At 37.7% G+C, this 22,191-nt stretch overlaps 1 protein-coding gene across 1 annotated transcript in view; it reads left to right on the top strand.

Annotated features, from left to right (window-relative positions):
* LOC124877931 (metal transporter CNNM4) overlaps nucleotides 1-15,167 on the top strand; it is a 53,054-nt gene extending 37,887 nt beyond the window's left edge. The window contains exons 6-9 of the mRNA XM_047381569.1: nucleotides 1,436-1,498; nucleotides 5,166-5,222; nucleotides 12,343-12,521; nucleotides 13,163-15,167. Coding sequence (XP_047237525.1) covers nucleotides 1,436-1,498; nucleotides 5,166-5,222; nucleotides 12,343-12,521; nucleotides 13,163-13,411 — 548 coding nt within the window. The 3' untranslated portion in view covers nucleotides 13,412-15,167. The remainder of the gene's footprint in view (nucleotides 1-1,435; nucleotides 1,499-5,165; nucleotides 5,223-12,342; nucleotides 12,522-13,162) is intronic.
* Nucleotides 15,168-22,191: the final 7,024 nt, after the last annotated feature.

Here is a 22,191-nt window from a genome sequence, read left to right as displayed (position 1 = left end):
TTGTCTTGTCTTTCTGGTGCCTACTTCAGTCTCTCCATTCACATCTCTGTCAGTTCCTCTGTTGTTTTCAGATATCTCCCTGCAGCTGAGAGGAATTCACAACAGATCAATGTGAACGTCCTGCTTCCTTGTGTCCATTTGTTTTATTTATTGTGTTCAGTTTGGAGTAGAACTGTAGACTTGACAGAAACAACATTTTAACATATCTCAAAGAGGTTAAACTTCGAAGAAAAGATTTCATAGTCTCCTGGACTGTTCACCAGGAATGAATTTCAACTAAATGTAAACCTCATTCTGGTGCAGAGATAAACGGCCTAAAGTCTAAATCCAGCAGCCTGTAGCATTTAACTATAGCATCAGACGCGTGACCACACACAGGTAAATCAGGTGCATTCAAGGACAACTCCTACACTGGATGGTGTGTATATTACAGCACTACAAACCTATTTAAAACAATTTTTATTATCAAATATTTGCACAGTCCGCTCTAAAATGTGCTCAGCACCATCACTGTTCACTTCCAGTTAGTTTTATTGTTGTGAAAGGATTTTATTAACTAATAAAATTGTGTGCCTCATATACAGAGGCTATAGTCCTTGAAGCAGCCGTCCTGGGTTTAATTCCTGACCTTGAGACCTTTGCTGCATGTCCTCCCTCCTCTCTCTGCCCATTTCCTGTCTGGTAACATTTCATGAAGGTCGCAAAATCTAAAACAACTGATAAATTTGAAACAAATGTCTGGCCGCTACTTTCAAATGTTAAAACGTATTGAAAAAAGCTAATTATTAATTTAAAAAAATTAAAAAAACTAAAGTAAAAGGTATATATAAATCTTTCAGAAGTGATCAGAGGAAGGAACAGTTGTGAGCCAGCGTCAGAGTCACTGACGTATTGATGAGCAAAGGTTGACATCTGTGGTCCAATCCATCAGACAAGCTACTTTAGCTCAGTCTACTGGTTCTGATAGAAAGGGCTCAGGACATACAGTATATCACAGCGTATTGCATATGGAGCTGCACGCCTGCAGATCAGTCATCAGCAACAGTGGAGAAGAACGACTCCCTTATGACGGGAAGAGTCATCCAGCAGAACCCGGTCCAGTATCAGCAGTGACCAATCTTAAATGACGAGAAAGAATGATCTGTGAAGCTTGGTTTTAATTTTGTTTTCTAACCTTCCTTTCCTTTTCAGCTTCAACATCCAATCTTCGTTCAAACTTCTTAATGACAGCTCTGTCACTGCAGCGACATAAACTCCCCTCACCTTCTCACGGTGAGGTCTGACAGGGTTATCTGTGAGAGCAGCAGAATGTCTCCATGGTTTTGCATGTCCTCTCCCAGGCTGTGAGCAGAACTGTCTCCCTGTTTGTCACTGACCGTCCCTCTCGTCCCCCCTCTGTCCTGTCGCTCCCTTCCCCTCTCTCCTGTCCTCTCAGTGGCCGCACCTCGTCCTCGCCTCCTCTCCTCTAAGAGGTTTTCTCTGTTCTCTCGGTTGCCAGGTAAACGCCGGCATGTCTGGGTCGTCTAACACAGAGCGCAGGCGGGAATCTGGTTGAGTGGGTGGGCCTTAGTTTCGCTCACCCGGGGGACAGTCAGAGGGCAGGAAGTTCTGTGCTGCCCGATATGGTCAGCACCTCTGTTCAAAACAAAGTCAGTCACTTCTTTTAGCCTGATGATGTCATAAGCAAATATTCAAGTTTTAACCCACAGCACCTGCTCTGCCGTTCATGTGACTGACTTTAGTTTAATCTGTAGGGACATCATGGCAGCTACCTTTTGGCAAACAATCATTTAAGTTGACCAAACCAAAGCATTATGGGCCATTTCCTGTTTCAGTGAATATGTTGTCTAATAAATCTCCTTACTTAAAGGTATGGTCAAAAGATAGAACGTCCTGTTTGGGTTTTAAGGGTTTAGGAATCACGATTAAATAAGACATCTGGTCCCAAAGCTACGTGTAAAAAAACAAAAGATACGGCCACATCGGACTTCAGACGATAGGCAGCAATCAAATTCATCGATTTACCCTCAGATCAATGTTAGCTTCTTCATAAAAGCAGACGTTTGGAGATTTCTCTCATCTTGAGCACAATGCCAGGGGGAAAGACGTCAGTATTTATTACTGCCAAACAATCCCAAGTCCATCATTCTGCAGTGAGGAAGATAAGTTAGAAAACATGTTAGACGGATGGCCAATCTTCCCAGGAGTGGACATCCCAGCAAATTTCCAGACCGTGCGATGCTCAGAGAGACTGCTCCATCTCGCACGGCAACATTCGTAAACACCGTTTACCGTTGTTTACAACGACTTAAAAAATGTGGATGGTGATATAAGAACGCCTCTTTGCAGAGGAAATGAGTTAAATATTGATTTGTGTCGTTAAAACGGCCACCACACATGACTAAAACAGAAGAGGAATCATAGATTTACTGGATGAAATGTTTATGACACAGCTTCAGATGGCGGAAAACCAAACCGGTTCATCGGTAGAACCTGTTAAAACTGGCTTTGGTAGAAAACCCTAAAGAAGATATGAGAAGACGATTGAAATGAAAAAGCTTGATGCTTGGAAATCTGAGGGAGACATCAGAATAAGTCAGCCTCTCACACACAATAGATTGCTACTATATCTGATGACAAATTGATTACTACACTCTCAGGATTGTGGGTCAAAGTGTTTGCCAAAACGTCATCCTTTTTACTAGACTGGGAGGGATGGGACGATATGATGAGACCCGGATGGGATTTGATTCCCCTCAAGGATTAAAGCCGTAGAGTCGCTTCTGGATGCTTCCTGTTAGCGTCCAACTCTTTCCTCTTCTGTTCGACTGATCTCCGCTCTACGAATGAAGCATGAAGCCATCAACATGTAGTTTGTAATGCTTCATTTATGCTGTTTTGCCATCTTTATTTTTCACTTTCAAAGATAGTTTAATCATAGTTACCCTGAGGACCTCTGCAGTAGGATGTAGTCATAACCTTCAAATCAGCACCTAGTTCCAAATGTATTCCCTCATAAGTTGTATTTATGAAAGGAGACAGTTGGTTCTTGTTTGGAAATGGGTCCTTTCTCAGATCCGCTATATTTTAAATGCACTAACTGGAACCGACTAGTTTGTTGAAACTGTTGATTCTTAGAGGTTCAGTAGGAAGTTTTTCAGCAGGTTTTAAAATCAGATGGGCTGTAAATGAGAGCAAAAATGACTAAATGGCATCAAAAATGTTTTTGTTTTCTAACTCATGCGTTTACTGTCGGACATGTTTGCTAAATGTCACTGTTCATGTTCAAAAATGCATTTTTATAAGTCTTATTAATACAAATATACTGCAGTTAAATATGATATTCATTTAAAAATAGCTAATTCATCAGAAAATCTGTGAAAACATGCTTCTTTTTCTGCCAATAAATCAAAACAATTTTCAATTCAATTCAGGTTATTTATATAGCGCCAATTCACAACACATGTTGTCTCAAGTCACTTCACAAAAGTCAGGTACATACATTCCAATTAATCGTAACCATTGAACAGTGCAGTCAGATTCAGTTATTTATTCAAATTGGATAAAAAGTTTTTCTGTCTAAGGAAACCCAGCAGATTGCATCCAGTCAGTGACTTGCAGCATTCACTCCTCCTGGATGAGCATGTAGAGACAGTGGACAGTCACTGGCGTTGACTTTGCAGCAATCCCTCATACTGAGCATGCATGTAGCGACAGTGGAGAGGAAAAACTCCCTTTTAACAGGAAGAAACCTCCAGCAGAACCAGAACCAGGCTCAGTATGAGTGGTCATTTGCCACGACCGACTGGGGGTTTGAGAGAACAGAGCAAAGACACAAAGAGAACAAAGAAGCACTGATCCAGGAATACTTTCTATGGGAAGGAAAAGTAAATGTTAATGGATGTAGCTCCTTTAGTCGTTTCACCTAGAAAGAAAGAACAGATAAACTCTGAGCCAGTTTTCAAGGTTAGAGTCTGAAAGAGAGCACATAGAGTTAGTCACAGTAGAAGCTCAGTCAATTTCCATGTCTAGGAGAGAGAAAGGGTTAAACACTAAAAGACAGGGCCATGTGGATCATCTGTAGAAGGTGAGCATTAAGTTGTTGCCAGCAGAAGCTCGGACGATGCCCCGCTCCAGAAAGGTGTCACAGGTAGACACAGAGCCAGGCCAGGTGTAGCTTCTAGGAAGAGAAAAGAGAGAACATAAAGTTAAAAGCTGAAATAACAGCAAATAATTGGAGAGTAGTGTGAGAATGTAGCGAAGAGGGTGAAAGTGGTCATTATGTCCTCCAGCAGCCTAAGCCTATAGCAGCATAACTACACAGATAGTTTCAGTTCAGATTATTTAGTTAAACGGCGCTTATTTACAACAATGTCGTCTCAAGGAACCCCACAAAGGGTCCCACTGATGGTCATTGTTATACTAAAAACCACAATGATTGGGATACCTCTCTCTGTCAGACTGATTATAACCATTGGAAAAGAGAAAGGGTCATACAGGTAGCAGAAAATCAAAAATTATTGGTCTTATTTTATATGTTTTTTCTAACAAATCAAATCTTTCTAGGCAGCTCCTGATTAGATCACTTAGAACCTGAGTTTTTAATGCAGTGTTTCAGATTGTACAGTTTTAATTTTTGTTGAAGCCACCATGAACTATTTGTAGAAGCCTCCAGCTGTTATGGAAATGGAAAAAAGTGTCATTATAGAGACTGTTTTAAACATCCATTTAATTGTTTTTAATTTTTGTATTAAACGATCAAATAAAACTGCCATAAAAATACATTTATTTTAAAATAACAAGTGACCTCTCTAACTGCCTGTTATAAAAAAAATAAACTTGTTTATAAAATAAGATGTTACTATTTTTAAATATGTGATCATTTTTGTCACTGTTGCACCTGATGGGAGGTTAATTGTGTTTGGACATTTTAAAAGAGTTTTAAAGCAGCTACATTTCTTCTTAAACATTGATTTTTACTCATTACTTTGAGCTCCCTTGGTTTAACCAGAGAAAAGTCTCCTACTGGATCAACTAAAGCGCCCAAATAAACAGAGTGTGTTCATTTAGCCACATCTAACCACTAACTGTAAGACTAGCTGCAGACAACCAGGATGAACTGTCCTGATTCATTCCTGATAAACTAACGCAGTTGACGTGTCCAGGTAAAACAGTTTCCTACGACTCACTGAGGCCCCCTGGTGGACGACTCACACCAACCGGTAATCATCATGACGCAAAGGTGGTGAACGGCCTTGCGTGTGGAGTGTGTGTGACACATTTAGGAGCAAGGGTTTGTTTGGATGAAATCAGCATAGACGTGCGTGTTACTGTGCTTGGAGTTTAGAGCAGAGGTGGGTCGTGAGAAGGAAGGGGAAGTTGTTTATGGTTGTCAAGCATCATTCAGTGTAAAATAGAAACTGTGAACAGCTGTGAGCAAAACCCGGATTCAGATCTAAAAGCAAAAGGAAACGGTTTTCTTCATTTTCCTTGTGACATTTTTAATGGGAAGCAGGTTTTGAGAGTCAGAGTTCAGACATACAATCCAAAAGTTGAAGAATAAAAAAAAAAATTGTTACCAATATTCCATTTCTGGTTTATTATTATTATTCATTTCATACAGAAATATGACTGTAAGATTTTTGCAGTTACTGACTCCCTAAAAGGCATTAGGGATGGTTTTCCTTATTTTTATTTCATTTCAACTATTCTGTTTGGACTTTAAAAGTTGATCAGATGAAATAAGTTGTGAATACAGAGCCGTATATATTGGCACCCCAGGCAAAGATGTGTAAAAGCCATGAAATAAAGTCATCTTCTCTTTAAGGAACATAATCTCACGCCATTTTGGAAGATTCAACCTTTGCTTTAAATTAATGTTGAAATGTTCCATGTTCAAAATAAATCTTAACAAAAGCATTTTGTTTTATTTATACCTTTTTAACTGATCAGAGTTTCTAGGAGCTTTAAATTCATAACCAGGGACTTTCTATTTTCCTGGAGAACATATAAGTACAGTGAGGAGGATAGTAAAATGTTCTCCAAAGCTTACTGTAAAACTGTGAGTACTACAGCTAAGACTGGCACCTTGGGGTCACAAAGTCTCCAAAATAATCATTACAGACATAAACGTACTTTGGTCAGCTCAGACTAAGATCAGAAATGTCTGCAACAAGTAGTACCGTGTGGGTTTGCTGTGAAACAAGAGGTGAAAATATGCAATATCACCTTTGGTTCACTGTTAAGTATGGTGGAGGATCTGTTATGCTGTGGGTATATTTCTCATAAGGACTCTGGAGCCTTGTTAGAGTGAATGGTATCATAAGCACTTTAAGATGAAGAAGGTGAAGATCCCTCCCTCTCTGTCTTCTTTCAACATTTCACAAGGTTGGAGCCTACAAAGTTCTGTCTTATTGGCAAAAGGAGATTATATATTATTATATGTAAGAATACCTGTGGTTGTGCCACTAGTGTTTTTGTTATGATTTCATAACATGGGATTTTTTTCCTGACTGAATAATTGGTTTCAAATTAAGGGCTGAATCTTTCTAAAACTTTTAGGGTTAAATTATTTAACTGTTATACAAAATAAATGTATTTTAAGGTCTTTTTTTACACATCTTTACCTGGACTCCAGTGGGCATTTTTCCTGATATTTAATTATTCAGGTTAATATCTAGAAGATGAATGGGTTATGGAATATTTATTAAACCTCTGCTGTCTAATGCATTTTCTTCACAATCTGATGTCAGTTTTTTTTGGTTTGAAGTTTGGCAACTGAATCTTTGTGTGATTCATCTTTGTGTTCAACAGAGTTTTCCTAACATATTGTCAGACAATTTAAAATATCTATGTTTAAAATGTTGTTTCCACCCCTGTCATTCAGCCCCAACAGCCTTTGGTTTAATTTAGAGAACATTTGAAATAATTGTGATGTCTGGCTGATGTAAGACATCCTGATTAACACATGTTGAGTCAAGCTTGGTTGGAAGATCTTCTGTGTGTCACTGATCGTGTGTGTGTGAGTGTGTGAGAGCAGCATCTGGTTTGAGTTAATAAATGAACATTTACTTCCACCTAACCCCATCATCCTGATGCATTTACTGTTTGTTTAGTGGTTTCTGATGCTGTTTTCTGCATTCATCACACATTGTTCCTAATTACTCATTCGTGCCACCAGTTCTAATTTGCATTTTAACCTGCACCGCATTTTAAAACTGTTCATCCTTAGAACCGTGCATCTTTAGAAACATTTGTTTTAGAACTGTGCATCTTTAGAAACATTTGTTTTAGAACCGTGCATCTTTAGAAACATTTGTTTTAGAACCGTGCATCTTTAGAAACATTTGTTTTAGAACCATACATCTTTAGAAACATTTGTTTTAGAACCGTGCATCTTTAGAAACATTTGTTTTAGAACCGTGCATCTTTAGAAACATTTGTTTTAGAACCGTGCATCTTTAGAAACATGTGTTTTAGAACCGTGCATCTTTAGAAACATTTGTTTTAGAACCGTGCATCTTTAGAAACATTTGTTTTAGAAACCGTGCATCTTTAGAAACATTTGTTTTAGAACCGTGCATCTTTAGAAACATTTGTTTTAGAACCGTGCATCTTTAGAAACATTTGTTTTAGAAACCGTGCATCTTTAGAAACATTTGTTTTAGAACCGTGCATCTTTAGAAACATTTGTTTTAGAACCGTGCATCTTTAGAAACATTTGTTTTAGAACCGTGCATCTTTAGAAACATTTGTTTTAGAACCGTGCATCTTTAGAAACATTTGTTTTAGAACCGTGCATCTTTAGAAACATTTGTTTTAGAACCGTGCATCTTTAGAAACATTTGTTTTAGAACCGTGCATCTTTAGAAACATTTGTTTAGAACCGTGCATCTTTAGAAACATTTGTTTTAGAACCGTGCATCTTTAGAAACATTTGTTTTAGAACCGTGCATCTTTAGAAACATTTGTTTTAGAACCGTGCATCTTTAGAAACATTTGTTTTAGAACCGTGCATCTTTAGAAACATTTGTTTTAGAACCGTGCATCTTTAGAAACATTTGTTTTAGAACCGTGCATCTTTAGAAACATTTGTTTTAGAACCGTGCATCTTTAGAAACATTTGTTTTAGAACCGTGCATCTTTAGAAACATTTGTTTTAGAAACCGTGCATCTTTAGAAACATTTGTTTTAGAACCGTGCATCTTTAGAAACATTTGTTTTAGAACCGTGCATCTTAGAAACATTTGTTTTAGAACCGTGCATCTTTAGAAACATTTGTTTTAGAACCGTGCATCTTTAGAAACATTTGTTTTAGAACCGTGCATCTTTAGAAACATTTGTTTTAGAAACCGTGCATCTTTAGAAACATTTGTTTTAGAACCGTGCATCTTTAGAAAAATTTGTTTTAGAACCGTGCATCTTTAGAAACATTTGTTTTAGAACCGTGCATCTTTAGAACATTTGTTTTAGAACCGTGCATCTTTAGAAACATTTGTTTTAGAACCGTGCATCTTTAGAAACATTTTTTTTAGAAACCGTGCATCTTTAGAAACATTTGTTTTAGAACCGTGCATCTTTAGAAACATTTGTTTTAGAACCGTGCATCTTTAGAACATTTGTTTTAGAACCGTGCATCTTTAGAAACATTTGTTTTAGAACCGTGCATCTTTAGAAACATTTGTTTTAGAACCGTGCATCTTTAGAAACATTTGTTTTAGAACCGTGCATCTTTAGAAACATTTGTTTTAGAACCGTGCATCTTTAGAAAACATTTGTTTTAGAACCGTGCATCTTTAGAAACATTGTTTTAGAACCGTGCATCTTTAGAAAAAATTGTGTGTTTAGAAAACCGTGCATCTTTAGAAACATTGTTTTAGAACCGTGCATCTTTAGAAACATTTGTTTTAGAACCGTGCATCTTTAGAAACATTTGTTTTAGAAACCGTGCATCTTTAGAAACATTTGTTTTAGAACCGTGCATCTTTAGAAACATTTGTTTTAGAACCGTGCATCTTTAGAAACATTTGTTTAGAACCGTGCATCTTTAGAAACATTTGTTTTAGAACCGTGCATCTTTAGAAACATTTGTTTAGAACCGTGCATCTTAGAGAAACATTTGTTTTAGAACCGTGCATCTTTAGAAACATTTGTTTTAGAACCGTGCATCTTTAGAAACATTTGTTTTAGAAACCGTGCATCTTTAGAAACATTTGTTTTAGAACCGTGCATCTTTAGAAACATTTGTTTTAGAACCGTGCATCTTTAGAAACATTTGTTTTAGAACCGTGCATCTTTAGAAACATTTGTTTAGAAACCGTGCATCTTTAGAAACATTTGTTTTAGAACCGTGCATCCTTAGAAACATTTGTTTTAGAAACCGTGCATCTTTAGAAACATTTGTTTTAGAACCGTGCATCTTTAGAAACATTTGTTTTAGAACCGTGCATCTTTAGAAACATTTGTTTTAGAACCGTGCATCTTTAGAAACATTTGTTTTAGAACCGTGCATCTTTAGAAACATTTGTTTAGAACCGTGCATCTTTAGAAACATTTGTTTTAGAACCGTGCATCTTTAGAAACATTTGTTTTAGAACCGTGCATCTTTAGAAACATTTGTTTTAGAACCGTGCATCTTTAGAAACATTTGTTTTAGAACCGTGCATCTTTAGAAACATTTGTTTTAGAACCGTGCATCTTTAGAAACATTTGTTTAGAACCGTGCATCTTTAGAAACATTTGTTTAGAACCGTGCATCTTTAGAAACATTTGTTTTAGAACCGTGCATCTTAGAAACATTTGTTTTAGAACCGTGCATCTTTAGAAACATTTGTTTTAGAACCGTGCATCTTTAGAAACATTTGTTTTAGAACCGTGCATCTTTAGAAACATTTGTTTTAGAACCGTGCATCTTTAGAAACATTTGTTTTAGAACCGTGCATCTTTAGAAACATTTGTTTTAGAACCGTGCATCTTTAGAAACATTTGTTTTAGAACCGTGCATCTTTAGAAACATTTGTTTTAGAACCGTGCATCTTTAGAAACATTTGTTTTAGAACCATACATCTTTAGAAACATTTGTTTTAGAACCGTGCATCTTTAGAAACATTTGTTTTAGAACCGTACATCTTTAGAAACATTTGTTTTAGAACCGTGCATCTTTAGAAACATTTGTTTTAGAACCGTGCATCTTAGAAACATTTGTTTTAGAACCGTGCATCTTTAGAAACATTTGTTTTAGAACCGTGCATCTTTAGAAACATTTGTTTTAGAACCGTGCATCTTTAGAAACATTTGTTTTAGAAACCGTGCATCTTTAGAAACATTGTTTTAGAACCGTGCATCTTTAGAAACATTTGTTTTAGAACCGTGCATCTTTAGAAACATTTGTTTTAGAACCGTGCATCTTTAGAAACATTTGTTTTAGAACCGTGCATCTTAGAAACATTTGTTTTAGAACCGTGCATCTTTAGAAACATTTGTTTTAGAACCGTGCATCTTTAGAAACATTTGTTTTAGAACCGTGCATCTTTAGAAACATTGTTTTAGAACCGTGCATCTTTAGAAACATTTGTTTTAGAACCGTGCATCTTTAGAAACATTTGTTTTAGAACCGTGCATCTTTAGAAACATTTGTTTTAGAAACCGTGCATCTTTAGAAACATTGTTTTAGAACCGTGCATCTTTAGAAACATTTGTTTTAGAACCGTGCATCTTTAGAAACATTTGTTTTAGAACCGTGCATCTTTAGAAACATTTGTTTTAGAACCGTGCATCTTTAGAAACATTGTTTTAGAACCGTGCATCTTTAGAAACATTTGTTTTAGAACCGTGCATCTTTAGAAACATTTGTTTTAGAACCGTGCATCTTTAGAAACATTTGTTTTAGAACCGTGCATCTTTAGAAACATTTGTTTTAGAACCGTGCATCTTTAGAAACATTTGTTTTAGAACCGTGCATCTTTAGAAACATTTGTTTTAGAACCGTGCATCTTTAGAAACATTTGTTTTAGAACCGTGCATCTTTAGAAACATTTGTTTAGAACCGTGCATCTTTAGAAACATTTGTTTTAGAACCGTGCATCTTTAGAAACATTTGTTTTAGAACCGTGCATCTTTAGAAACATTTGTTTTAGAACCGTGCATCTTTAGAAACATTGTTTTAGAACCGTGCATCTTTAGAAACATTTGTTTTAGAACCGTGCATCTTTAGAAACATTTGTTTTAGAACCGTGCATCTTTAGAAACATTTGTTTTAGAACCGTGCATCTTTAGAAACATTTGTTTTAGAACCGTGCATCTTTAGAAACATTTGTTTTAGAACCGTGCATCTTTAGAAACATTTGTTTTAGAACCGTGCATCTTTAGAAACATTTGTTTTAGAACCGTGCATCTTTAGAAACATTTGTTTTAGAACCGTGCATCTTTAGAAACATTTGTTTTAGAACCGTGCATCTTTAGAAACATTTGTTTTAGAACCGTGCATCTTTAGAAACATTTGTTTTAGAACCGTGCATCTTTAGAAACATTGTTTTAGAACCGTGCATCTTTAGAAACATTTGTTTTAGAACCGTGCATCTTTAGAAACATTTGTTTTAGAACCGTGCATCTTAGAAACATTGTTTAGAACCGTGCATCTTTAGAAACATTTGTTTTAGAACCGTGCATCTTTAGAAACATTTGTTTTAGAACCGTAGCATCTTTAGAAACATTTGTTTTAGAACCGTGCATCTTTAGAAACATTTGTTTTAGAACCGTGCATCTTTAGAAACATTTGTTTTAGAACCGTGCATCTTAGAAACATTTGTTTTAGAACCGTGCATCTTTAGAAACATTTGTTTTAGAACCGTGCATCTTTAGAAACATTTGTTTTAGAACCGTGCATCTTTAGAAACATTTGTTTTAGAACCGTGCATCTTTAGAAACATTTGTTTTAGAACCGTGCATCTTTAGAAACATTTGTTTTAGAACCGTGCATCTTTAGAAACATTTGTTTTAGAACCGTGCATCTTTAGAAACATTTGTTTTAAAACCGTGCATCTTTAGAAACATTTGTTTTAGAACCGTGCATCTTTAGAAACATTTGTTTTAGAACCGTGCATCTTTAGAAACATTTGTTTTAGAACCGTGCATCTTTAGAAACATTTGTTTTAGAACCGTGCATCTTTAGAAACATTTGTTTTAGAACCGTGCATCTTTAGAACCATGAGAATGCTGTAAAGCACTGCAGATGTCTGTGCAGTTTTCAAAGTGTGTTTGCAGGACGGCCTGATCAAAAATAAGTATTTGTGCCTTTAAATATTTATCACGAGCTGGTCTAACTTTTTCTGTTGGCGTCTGCAGAGTTTTGCTCACCATCCCACCTCAGCGGGTTAAACCGGACGGCCTCTCTGAGTGGAGCCGACCGGACCGACTCTCTGGCCGTCAGCGGGAGCAACAGCCAGCTCAACAACAGCATCCCTTTACAGCAGTATACCCCTGACTTCAATGTCCGGGCCCTTACAGACCTGCAGTTTGTCAAGGTGGGTTAGAGGGTTCAGACCTGAGTAAGTTACAGTTAATCAGTGAGAACACTGCAGGAGTTGCAAAGATCTACAGCTCAGGTGGGAGAATCTGGCCTTCCTGGAAGAGTGGTAAGATGGTTAAATCTTTTGAAGAAAGCCGTAAGGAAAACCACCTTGCAGTTTGTGACAAACTATGAAGGAGACGCAGAAAACACGTGGAAGAAGGTGCTCTGGTCAAAAGAGACCAGAATAGGTTTTTTTTATGCTGTATGGCGGAAAATGAACACCCTGAGCACTAACGATGTGAAGCAGCGAAATGCAGAAATAATGCTTCAGGCAGGCTGAAAAGAAATGCATACCACACTTTTCAGATTTTTAAAACTTTTCTTTTCACTTCAGAGCTGTTGTCTCATACCTCTGTGATCCCATGTTTTAGGTTACTTAGGATCAGGCTTGCTTCTTTACATCACACTGGAGTTTGGGGGCCTGTTTAACATGTAAATTTCTGTTTATTAACACCTTCGGCAGTGATGAACAACATGGAGCATGTTTAAGTGCATTCACATGAACCCAGGGATACCAATGACACATGTGTTGTGTTTTCTAACAGTTTTAATAAGTTTCAGAGCTAAAATACCGATTCCGTTTTCCTCCCTCAGATCACACGTGCTCAGTACCAGAATGGCTTGATTGCGTCTCGTTTGGACAGCACGCCTCAGTCCCCTGAGAGCGGCCACCCCGCGGCCCACCTGGAGCAGGCGTCTCCTCCAGCCAACATTACCATCATTGACCTTGGAGCAGACTCCGCCCCCATTGAGAACGGTCCAGACGAGACAACACTCCTCCTAAGCGAGCAGACGCCGGCACCCCCGGCAAACCACCACAGCCAGCTGGAAAACAGCGTTTGACCCGGACCTTCCTCCCCTCGATCTCCCTATGTTTGCACACATGCACTACTGCACTAGAATGTTAGCTGAGGGGGTTGGGGCGGGCTTGTTGGCACCAGTCACACCTTAAAAGTCCCAAAGAAACAAGCCATGTGCGTGCATATCACGCAAATATGCATGAATTCAATATACCAAACATTCACTAATGAGCCAAAACATTACAACCACTTAAAAACCCTTAATCAGGATCTTATTTGTCATAATCAAGCTCACTAGGCCGAGGATTCAGTTGAGTTTCTTTGCAGTGGAGGTATGCTGAGAGGTGTTTTATCTCATTAATGCAGCTCTAAAATCTAATCAACACACCCAAAAATCTAAACTAAGTAATCCATAATGGTTAAGTTGTGTGTTTTTACATCTAAAGGTTTAACATAGGTTATATGGACTTCTGCGGTTCTTTGTAAAGTTTTGGCTCATCAGTTTAAAGAAAACGTACCAAAAATGTATTGTGCCACAACCATTTAAACAGACCTCCAGTCATCTGTGGAGGTCCAGAAAACTCCTCTTTTTCCCGTTGGTCACTCAGAGGTGGTGCAGCCGAGTTCGGCTTCTTCCTCCGTTTCCATGCCGCTTCCAGTTCAAAGACTCAGGGAGACTCCGCCCTCCTGCCTCCACCAATCCTGTATCTTCGAGGTGCAAACCCGCAGGTTGCGGCTCAGAGTCGTAAACCAATCTCGCCGCCACATGTGTAGCAGTCCACCCTCCTCCTCCCATCAGCATCCATACAGCTGGAAGAGAAAGCGGATCCAAGCATGTCTGCGGAGTTCAGACAAAGTAATATATGTTCCGTAGAGATTTATAGTCAAGTATTTATTGATGAACTTTGTTTGTGACGAACACACAAGACATTATATTTGCTTTGTAGGGAGGGAGTTACGATGGGAGGTTCTGTCCTTGTTTTTGTTTCCTGCGTAGAAACAGCGATTATCCAAGACCCTTTATCCCAAAGTTGTGAAGAGATTCACAACTGATTGACAACCAGTCTGTACTTTGATTAGGACAATCAGCATGAATTATATGAATGTGTTAAACGAAATGTGTGGGGTATGTTGACTGTGGCTGCTCTCGTTTCTCTGAAATGTTTTGTTTTCTTTGAGCTCAGTTCTGGGTAATTTTCAAAGAAATCTGGTGCCGGTTTTCACAGAGATGGGTCCACCGGAGAGCAAAGAGACTTCAAGAATCCGGTCCTACTTTTTGAAAGAGGCTGGGTCTTATTTTTATAATTTTTTTTATTATTTTTTTGCATACGTGTGTGTGTGTGTGTGTTTTTTGTGACCAAAAATGTCCGTCATCCGGTGGGATCAGAAACCAAAAGAGGGTGGCCGCATCACCTCCTGACTCAGAAACTACTTTCAAGGAATCCGAGACTTTATTTATTTACTTTAATGCTTGTACATATTTTTGCCGATGAGGCGCAACAAGTGTAATTTTGTTTAGCCTCATTGTGAAATGTTTTGCAATTATTTGCATTTATTGTTTGGTTTTTCTCCTTTTTGTTAATCTGGGAAATGGGATGATTATATGGAACTGCAAAGATGAAACACTCAGCCCTGGCATCGGCCACATTTTGTCACGTTTATGTTAAACTGTTCTGTGTGTTTTACTATCATCATTAGTGCTTTTTTAAATTTGAACTGCATACACTCCAGTTATATTTTACTGTAACTTCAAAAGAGGTTTTAAGAGGAAAATTAATCATAAAACGAATTCAATTATCTTTCTTGTTATGGGAATTTTCTTTCCATGAAACCATTGGATTTTCCTAAAGACTTTTAACGTGTTTTTTCCCTCAAACAAAGAAACGAGCTGCTTTTTAGACTTTTAAGGCATCCAAACCTGCTGCTTATAGCAGCCTGGTTGCTTTTTATCTTTTCCTTTCACATCCATTTTAGACTTATTTAGACTATTTTAAAGCTTTCCTTTAGGAGATATAAAATGATGAACACTTCTCCATGATTAGACTGAGAATTAAATTACACTTCTTGATTTGATCCTTTTCATGAATGTGGTGTCATAACCGCCTCCTTCTGTCTTTTTGACCTCATTTCTCTTTTTTGAGTTAAATGGAAATGATTTTGTGTTTTTAAAACTTCCTGTGTCTAATTTTGTTTACATTTGGAGAAGCCTTTGTGTCACAAGGGAGGAACAGGAAATTTTTCTCACTGTAATTTTTCAATAAATAAATGTCAAGACTCCCCAGGAGGTAAACTACCAACATTTGACACAGTACTGAAGAAGTGGGAGGATTTTACATGAAGAAATGGTTTAAAATCACCTTTCATGTCATTGGTTTCAGTTTGAGATGGATTTCTGTGAAGGTTTAAAGTGAATAATAGGGTTTTCCTCAACATAATCTGAACCTGGGCTGACATTTGGTTTAACTTGCCTGGTAAAAGGCACATTTTGTCATTTTTTAATAAAGTTTCTTTAACTATTAGATCAGACAGTTTATTTTCAAAATTGAGGAAATCTGTAAGAAAAAGAAGGCAAGAACAGAGCTGAAGATTTCCGAAAAAATAATCCATTAAACCTGGAGCGCCTTATTTTGGGGTCAATGTAAGGCTAACCAAGACAAAATAAGTGATGGTCTCCAGCTTGAATTTGAGAACAGTAACTGAGGAGTTATTGGTTTATTTATTGAAGAGTAGAAAGCCAGAACAAATGTTAGTAGCTTGGAGGCCTAACAGACAGACATCCTTCATAGAAATTCAAAAGCACTCTGTGGCAAGCTTAGTTTGAGTGTAGATTATCACAGTGGCAAATGACAAAATCTGTAAGAAGATGTAATTTCCTCCCAGGTTTTGACCAGTGTTGCAACTCTTATGTATACAGGCATGCATCAGCCATCCTTTTTCGCCAGTCTCCTTTATATAATGTAAAAATTGTATCAGTGAATGGAAGCTGTTAAAAGTCCCCCCCCTTCTACACATAATCATAACTACACTACATTATTGTAGCTAGTTAAACATTATTTTGAGAATACTAGCTTTCAACCCACTCAAGTTATTTTCTCACCACTAAATTTTGCTTGGCTCTAAAAACGAATGTTATACATGAGGTGATTGTCTGAGTGCCATAGTCTGGTAATCTAGCCAACCTGCACCCCACAACGGGACTAAAAGGGGCGCTCTGGCATGGCCAATCCGATTGATTTATTGCAGTGAGGAATGACTGCTTGTAACAAAAGCAAGGCACTAAATTTCCAGCAGCATTAGTGTAGATACTCCAATCTGATCCATGTTGCTCTCATGCTCGCGAGTATCAGCAGTCCAATTTCACATATGATGGTGCCCTGCATTGCTTCTGAAAGTCTCAGTTTTCTCCACATAATGGAGAAAACTGAGACTTGTTTTGTGTTTTACTTGTGAAGGTTTAGCTGCATTACAGTTATCTGTCTATACATTTTTCTGAGATTGTCACACCAACGAAACTCTAGAAGTCCATCTTCAGTTTTACAGTACGTGTCATACGGTCATAAAAAGTCATTCAGAACTAATACTATAAATATGGTGGTTGGAAGGACACAGAGCAAATTAAATGCTGGTAGAGCCAATTATCAGGAAAAAATTTAATATTTTCTTACCTACTTAACTTTTACCTTAACAAGCAACACCCACAGTTGTCTCAGTGGTCTGGCTGTTGACTTTGCTCAGGCTATTAGTCTTAGCCATGGCATTCTGTGTTCTCATCCACATATTTTGGGTTGTTCTTTCACTTAAATCACAGATTCCAATCATTTTATTATCCTGGGACAAAAAAAAAAAAAAAGTTTCCTATGCAGAGACTGTTCTTAGTTGGGTGAGAAGAAATCCAGTTTCCCTTACGTGTGTTTACCTCCATGGAGCTCACCATTGTTTAGTACATAGATCTTTGGAAGCAAAAGAGCTTGCTCCATCCTTTTTCTGTGTGGCCAGTTTACTTGCCACATCTATTTGACATAAGGTTAGGTCCCTAAATATTTGGACTGAGTCAACTTTTTTTCTTATTTGGGTTCTGTGCATTACTTTAGTGGACAGTTGAACAAAAAGAATGCATAAAAAAGTGAGGAATTAAAGCATTAACGCAATCCCTTTATTCCAGAAGCTCACAAGTAATTGGACAAATTATGTTCATTTCTAATACTTGGTTGAAAATCCTTTGCTGGCAATGACAGCCTGAAGTCTTAAACTCATGGACATCACCAGACACTGGGTTTTCTCCTATTTAATGCTTTGCTAGACCTTTAATGCAGCGGCTTTCAGTTGCTGTTTCTTTGGCGTTTCTGTGTAATCTTTAACAAGTGAATTTCATGCTCAGTTTGTTTAAGATCAGGTCAAAAATATTCCACTTCTTTGCTTTAATAAACTCCTGGGTTGCTTTGGCTGTATGTTTTGGGCTGTCGTCCATCTGTATTATGAAACGCCCCCCGAATAATTTGACTTAGCTGGATTTGAGCAGACAGTACGTCTCTGGACGCCTCAGAATTAATTCGTCTGCTTCCATCATGTTTCACATCATCAACAAACACTAGTGTCCCAGTGCCACTGGCAGCAATGTACGCCCATGGCATCACACTGCCCCCACCGTGTTTTACAGATGATGTGGTATCTGGATTATGAGCTTCTTCCAGGCCTTCTCCGTATTTTTGTTGACCTTGGATTTAACTGGCCATAGAATATTCTTCCAGAAATGTGCTAGCTTTTTTAGATCTTTTTAATTTTTTTCCGTGAAGTCTAATCCAGCTTTTTTATTCTTAAGGCATATGAGTGGCTTGCAGTGAACTCTGTATTTACTTTCATGCAGTCTTCTCTATATAATTGAGTTTGATGTTGATACAAATACCTCCAGGAGAGTGTTGTTCACCTGGCTGGTTGTTATAAAGGGGTTTCTCTTCACCACGGAAATTATTCTATCGTCCACCACTGTTGTCTTCCGTGGACTTCCAGTCACTTTTGCATAGCTGAGTTTACCAATGCTTTTCTTCTCTCTCAGGATGTACCATGTTGTAGATTTTGCTACTCCTAATATTATAGCAATTTCCCAGATTTGTCTTCCCGTTGTTGCAGATTAAGCATGGCTCCTTTGACTGCATGTTATCTGTTCACTGCTAAATCTTCCAAATGTAAGCAACACACTTTAAACCAACTCCAGGCCTTTTATCTGGTTAATTGATAATGGAAAAATGAAGGAATTGTCCACACCAGCCCATTAAATAGCCTTTGAGTCAATTGTCTCAATTACCTTTGCTCCCTTTTTATAAAGATGGTTGGAGCTTAAACTCTTAAACCCTTCATCCAATTTGAATGTCGATACCCTGTCCATTATATTAAAATTCAAAAATACTTTATTAATCCCAAAGGGAAATTAAATGCTGTTATAGCTCATATTATGAAGGTTTCCTCAAAGAGACGTTGTAGATGCTGATGGCTGTGGGCAGGAAGGATCTCCTGTAGAGCTCCGTCTTACAGCAGATCTGAAGAAGCCTCTGACTGAAGACACTCTGTTGTTGTAGGACAGTCTCATAAAGAGGATGCTCAGGGTTTTCCATAATGTTCTTCATTTTATGAAGAATCTGTCTTTCCACAATGATCTCCAGAGGAGTCACCAGAACAGAGCCAGCCTTTTTTATCAGCTTGTTAAGTCCCTGGCTCTGATGCTGCTTCCCCAGCAGATGATGGTAGAAGAGATCACACTCTCCACAACAGACTTATAGAAGATATGCAGCATCTTGCTGCAAACTCCAAAGGACCTAAGCTTCCTCAAGAAGTACAGTCTGCTCTGTCCCTTCTTGTAGATGGCTTCACAGTTTCATCTCCACTCCAGTCTGTTGTCCAGGTGAACACTGCAGTATTTATACTCCTCCACCACCTCCACTTCTTCTCCCAGATGGAAATAGTTTTTGACTTATTCCTGTTTCTCTTAAAATCTACAATCATCTCCTTTGTTTTAGTCACGTTCATTATATATCTGTAATAGGAAAATATTTCGGTAAACAGGGAAAAAAACTTGTCAGTGTCCAAACATATATGGTCCTCAATGTATTCTCATTTTTTGGCCTTAAAACCATCCATTCTGTGATAATTACAGTGAGAGATTTCCAGGTGGAGCTTGTTACAGATGTTATGTCATCATCCATATAATGCCTTCCTGTTTTAGTGAGCGTACCTTAAAATGTCTTGTTTGTTTCAGAAAACTGTTCTAAGATTAGTTTATTATTTGAAAAACAACAAAGGTCAATTGTGATGTATTTATGTTTGATACTGTCAAGATTGATCAGTTTTCTGGCTCTAAAATCTTTTGATATACGCCCTTTAAATGACTATAGGCTGTTAATGTAGTTGTAGTATGTGCCTTAAAACCAGCAATGTTTTGATTTATTTGGGAAAGATGAGGAAGTCTGCCAAGATAAGGCAGATTATTTTATTAGAGATTAGTCTATCTTGGTGGGTGAAAGGGTAAAATGGTGAGCTTCATGGATGAAGATGATACTGGTGAAAATGAAATCCTAAATCAAGTTCAGGTGAGATCATCTAATGTGAGAACTAACCATTATATAGACCATAACCTCACACAGTACACTGATACATCCTTAACTCATTTATTGATATTTGGAGATGTAAACTGGAAGAGAATTTGAGTTTTGCTACATTGGAAATAGTGTCAGGCGTGAACAGGAAGGGTTTTTTTGTGCATTCTCCTTGTACTCAGATGTTTCTAGTTGGAAATACAAGAAAACGCGCTGAAATTGGACATCCAACTGCAAAACTTGGAGCCTGTGTTACCAACTTAGCATCTGTGTTTCTCTATTTACTGAGTATTCTGACACCTCTAGCAAATGTTTTTCAAAAATTGACTAGTGATAACTGTAGCGGCTTCTTTGAGAGTTTTGAAGGCTCAGTAGCACATATCCTCAAACCGTTCACAGGTGGTTCAGTCCTCGCACAGCAGTATAAATGAATTGGCCAAATCTTCTGCTGGCTCATCCTCTTACAGTTAGGACAGGATGTGAATGTAAAATGTCACTGCACATAAGTAAATCTCTGCATTGCTATTGTCTCTGTTTGGTCCATTTAGACTGTTAATGTAGGTTGTATGTTATGAAAAACAAATTTATTTGTTGTAATTTCCTAAATGAACCATAAACTAAAGATAGAAAAACCAAACCAGACTTGAATAAACAGAACTAAAAACTAAATAACCTGAGACAATCTATTTATTAGCACTTCTTACTTCACCTCTTAAAACAAGCACGCATAGTGCTATAAAATATCTGTTAACATGTCCTTTTGTGTTCGAATGCATGAAAGGGAGAGAAATACATTATTTGCTTGTCTTGCTAAAACATCCCACACACTAAACCTTTCTAGCAGTTCAAGAGTTTGCTAAATTATGTCTTAACCTTATATTTGCATGAGATAATTCCCAATTAAACATCTATGTTGAGATGCTAACCATACATACTGTGTGCTAATGCTGTTTTGTCTGTCTAACCAACAGTTCTTCCTCCATAAAGACAGGTTGTCTTCTCTTTTACAATCACTAATCTTTACTGTTTGGTTGGCTGTGTAGGGACTATAACACAGGAAAGATGAGCCAGAGAGGATCGGCAGAAGAATACATTAAACTAAATGTTGCTCAGATTAGAAACTGGCTGATGCAGAACTAACAAAGTATGAAAATATCCAGTCTCGCATCTGCTCAAACTAAGTGGAAAGTTTGGGATTTAGGTCTTTAAGGGTTTTATTCTGATTAGCCCCATGAGAATTCCTCCCTGATTCTCCAAAGATTGCTCTGACTGCTGTCTACTGCAGATAAATTACTAATTGCTCTTAACTACTCCATACAACCTCCCACAGTCCAAAGACATGCCTGTTAGGTTAACTGGCCTCCCTTAATTGCCCTTAGGTGTGTGAATGAGTGTTGTTTGTGTGTTGCTCTGCGATGGACTGGTGACCTGTCCAGGGTGTAACCCGCCTCCCACCCATAGACAGCTGGAGATAGGCACCAGCTTCCCTGCGACCCACTATGGAAGAAGCGGTAGAAAATGACTGACTGACAACCGCACTATGAAATTTAAATAGAAAAAAATAAATACCCTTTAAAAACTCCTTTCTCCCCCTAGACTATTGAGCTGAACTAATCTCAAATAGACAGGCGTGGTAGTAAAATGTTATAAAACCTGGTTAAACTTAAAAGTAGCTGCTTTTCCGTTTACAGTCTGTATGATTAGCTAAGTGACCGTAGTGGTTAATGATAATAAATAGATCTGTTACCCTTGGTGCCTTCATCAGTCTCTCATTGAACCCAAACTTTGATCTTTTATGAGTTTTACTTTAGAGTTAAAACTTGTGCTTCATGGAAAATCATTGCTTGTACGGTTGATAATTTGCTGCAACTGTTTTTGTTTATGTCTCTGTCTCAAAGTGAAAGAAAATGCTGTTATTCACAGCATCGAACCATGCCTCGACAAATTACCAACTTCTTTTCTGTGATGCTTTTATGGCAGCTGTTTTCACTTGTTTCAATGTTGGATGTTTTGTTGATGTATTTTTGCTATTTAAACAAGCTGTTAAAAATCCTCATGTCCACGACAGTTTTTCCTGTTTCAGGGAAAGTTTTTTAATGGCTGTTTGTTCAAGAAGCTTTTTTTCTTTTATGTTGATACTTTAAAACCTCAACAGTGCTAAACTTTTTATTTGTTAATTGTTCAATTAGCTTTGAGCTTGTGAAGCTCACGTAAAGTCTGTTCAATTACATTGTCG

Source organism: Girardinichthys multiradiatus, chromosome 12 (genome assembly GCF_021462225.1).
Source record: "Girardinichthys multiradiatus isolate DD_20200921_A chromosome 12, DD_fGirMul_XY1, whole genome shotgun sequence".
Lineage (NCBI taxonomy): Eukaryota > Metazoa > Chordata > Actinopteri > Cyprinodontiformes > Goodeidae > Girardinichthys > Girardinichthys multiradiatus.
The sequence above is the reverse complement of the archived record's forward strand: the minus strand, read 5'-3'. Positions and strand labels throughout refer to the sequence as shown.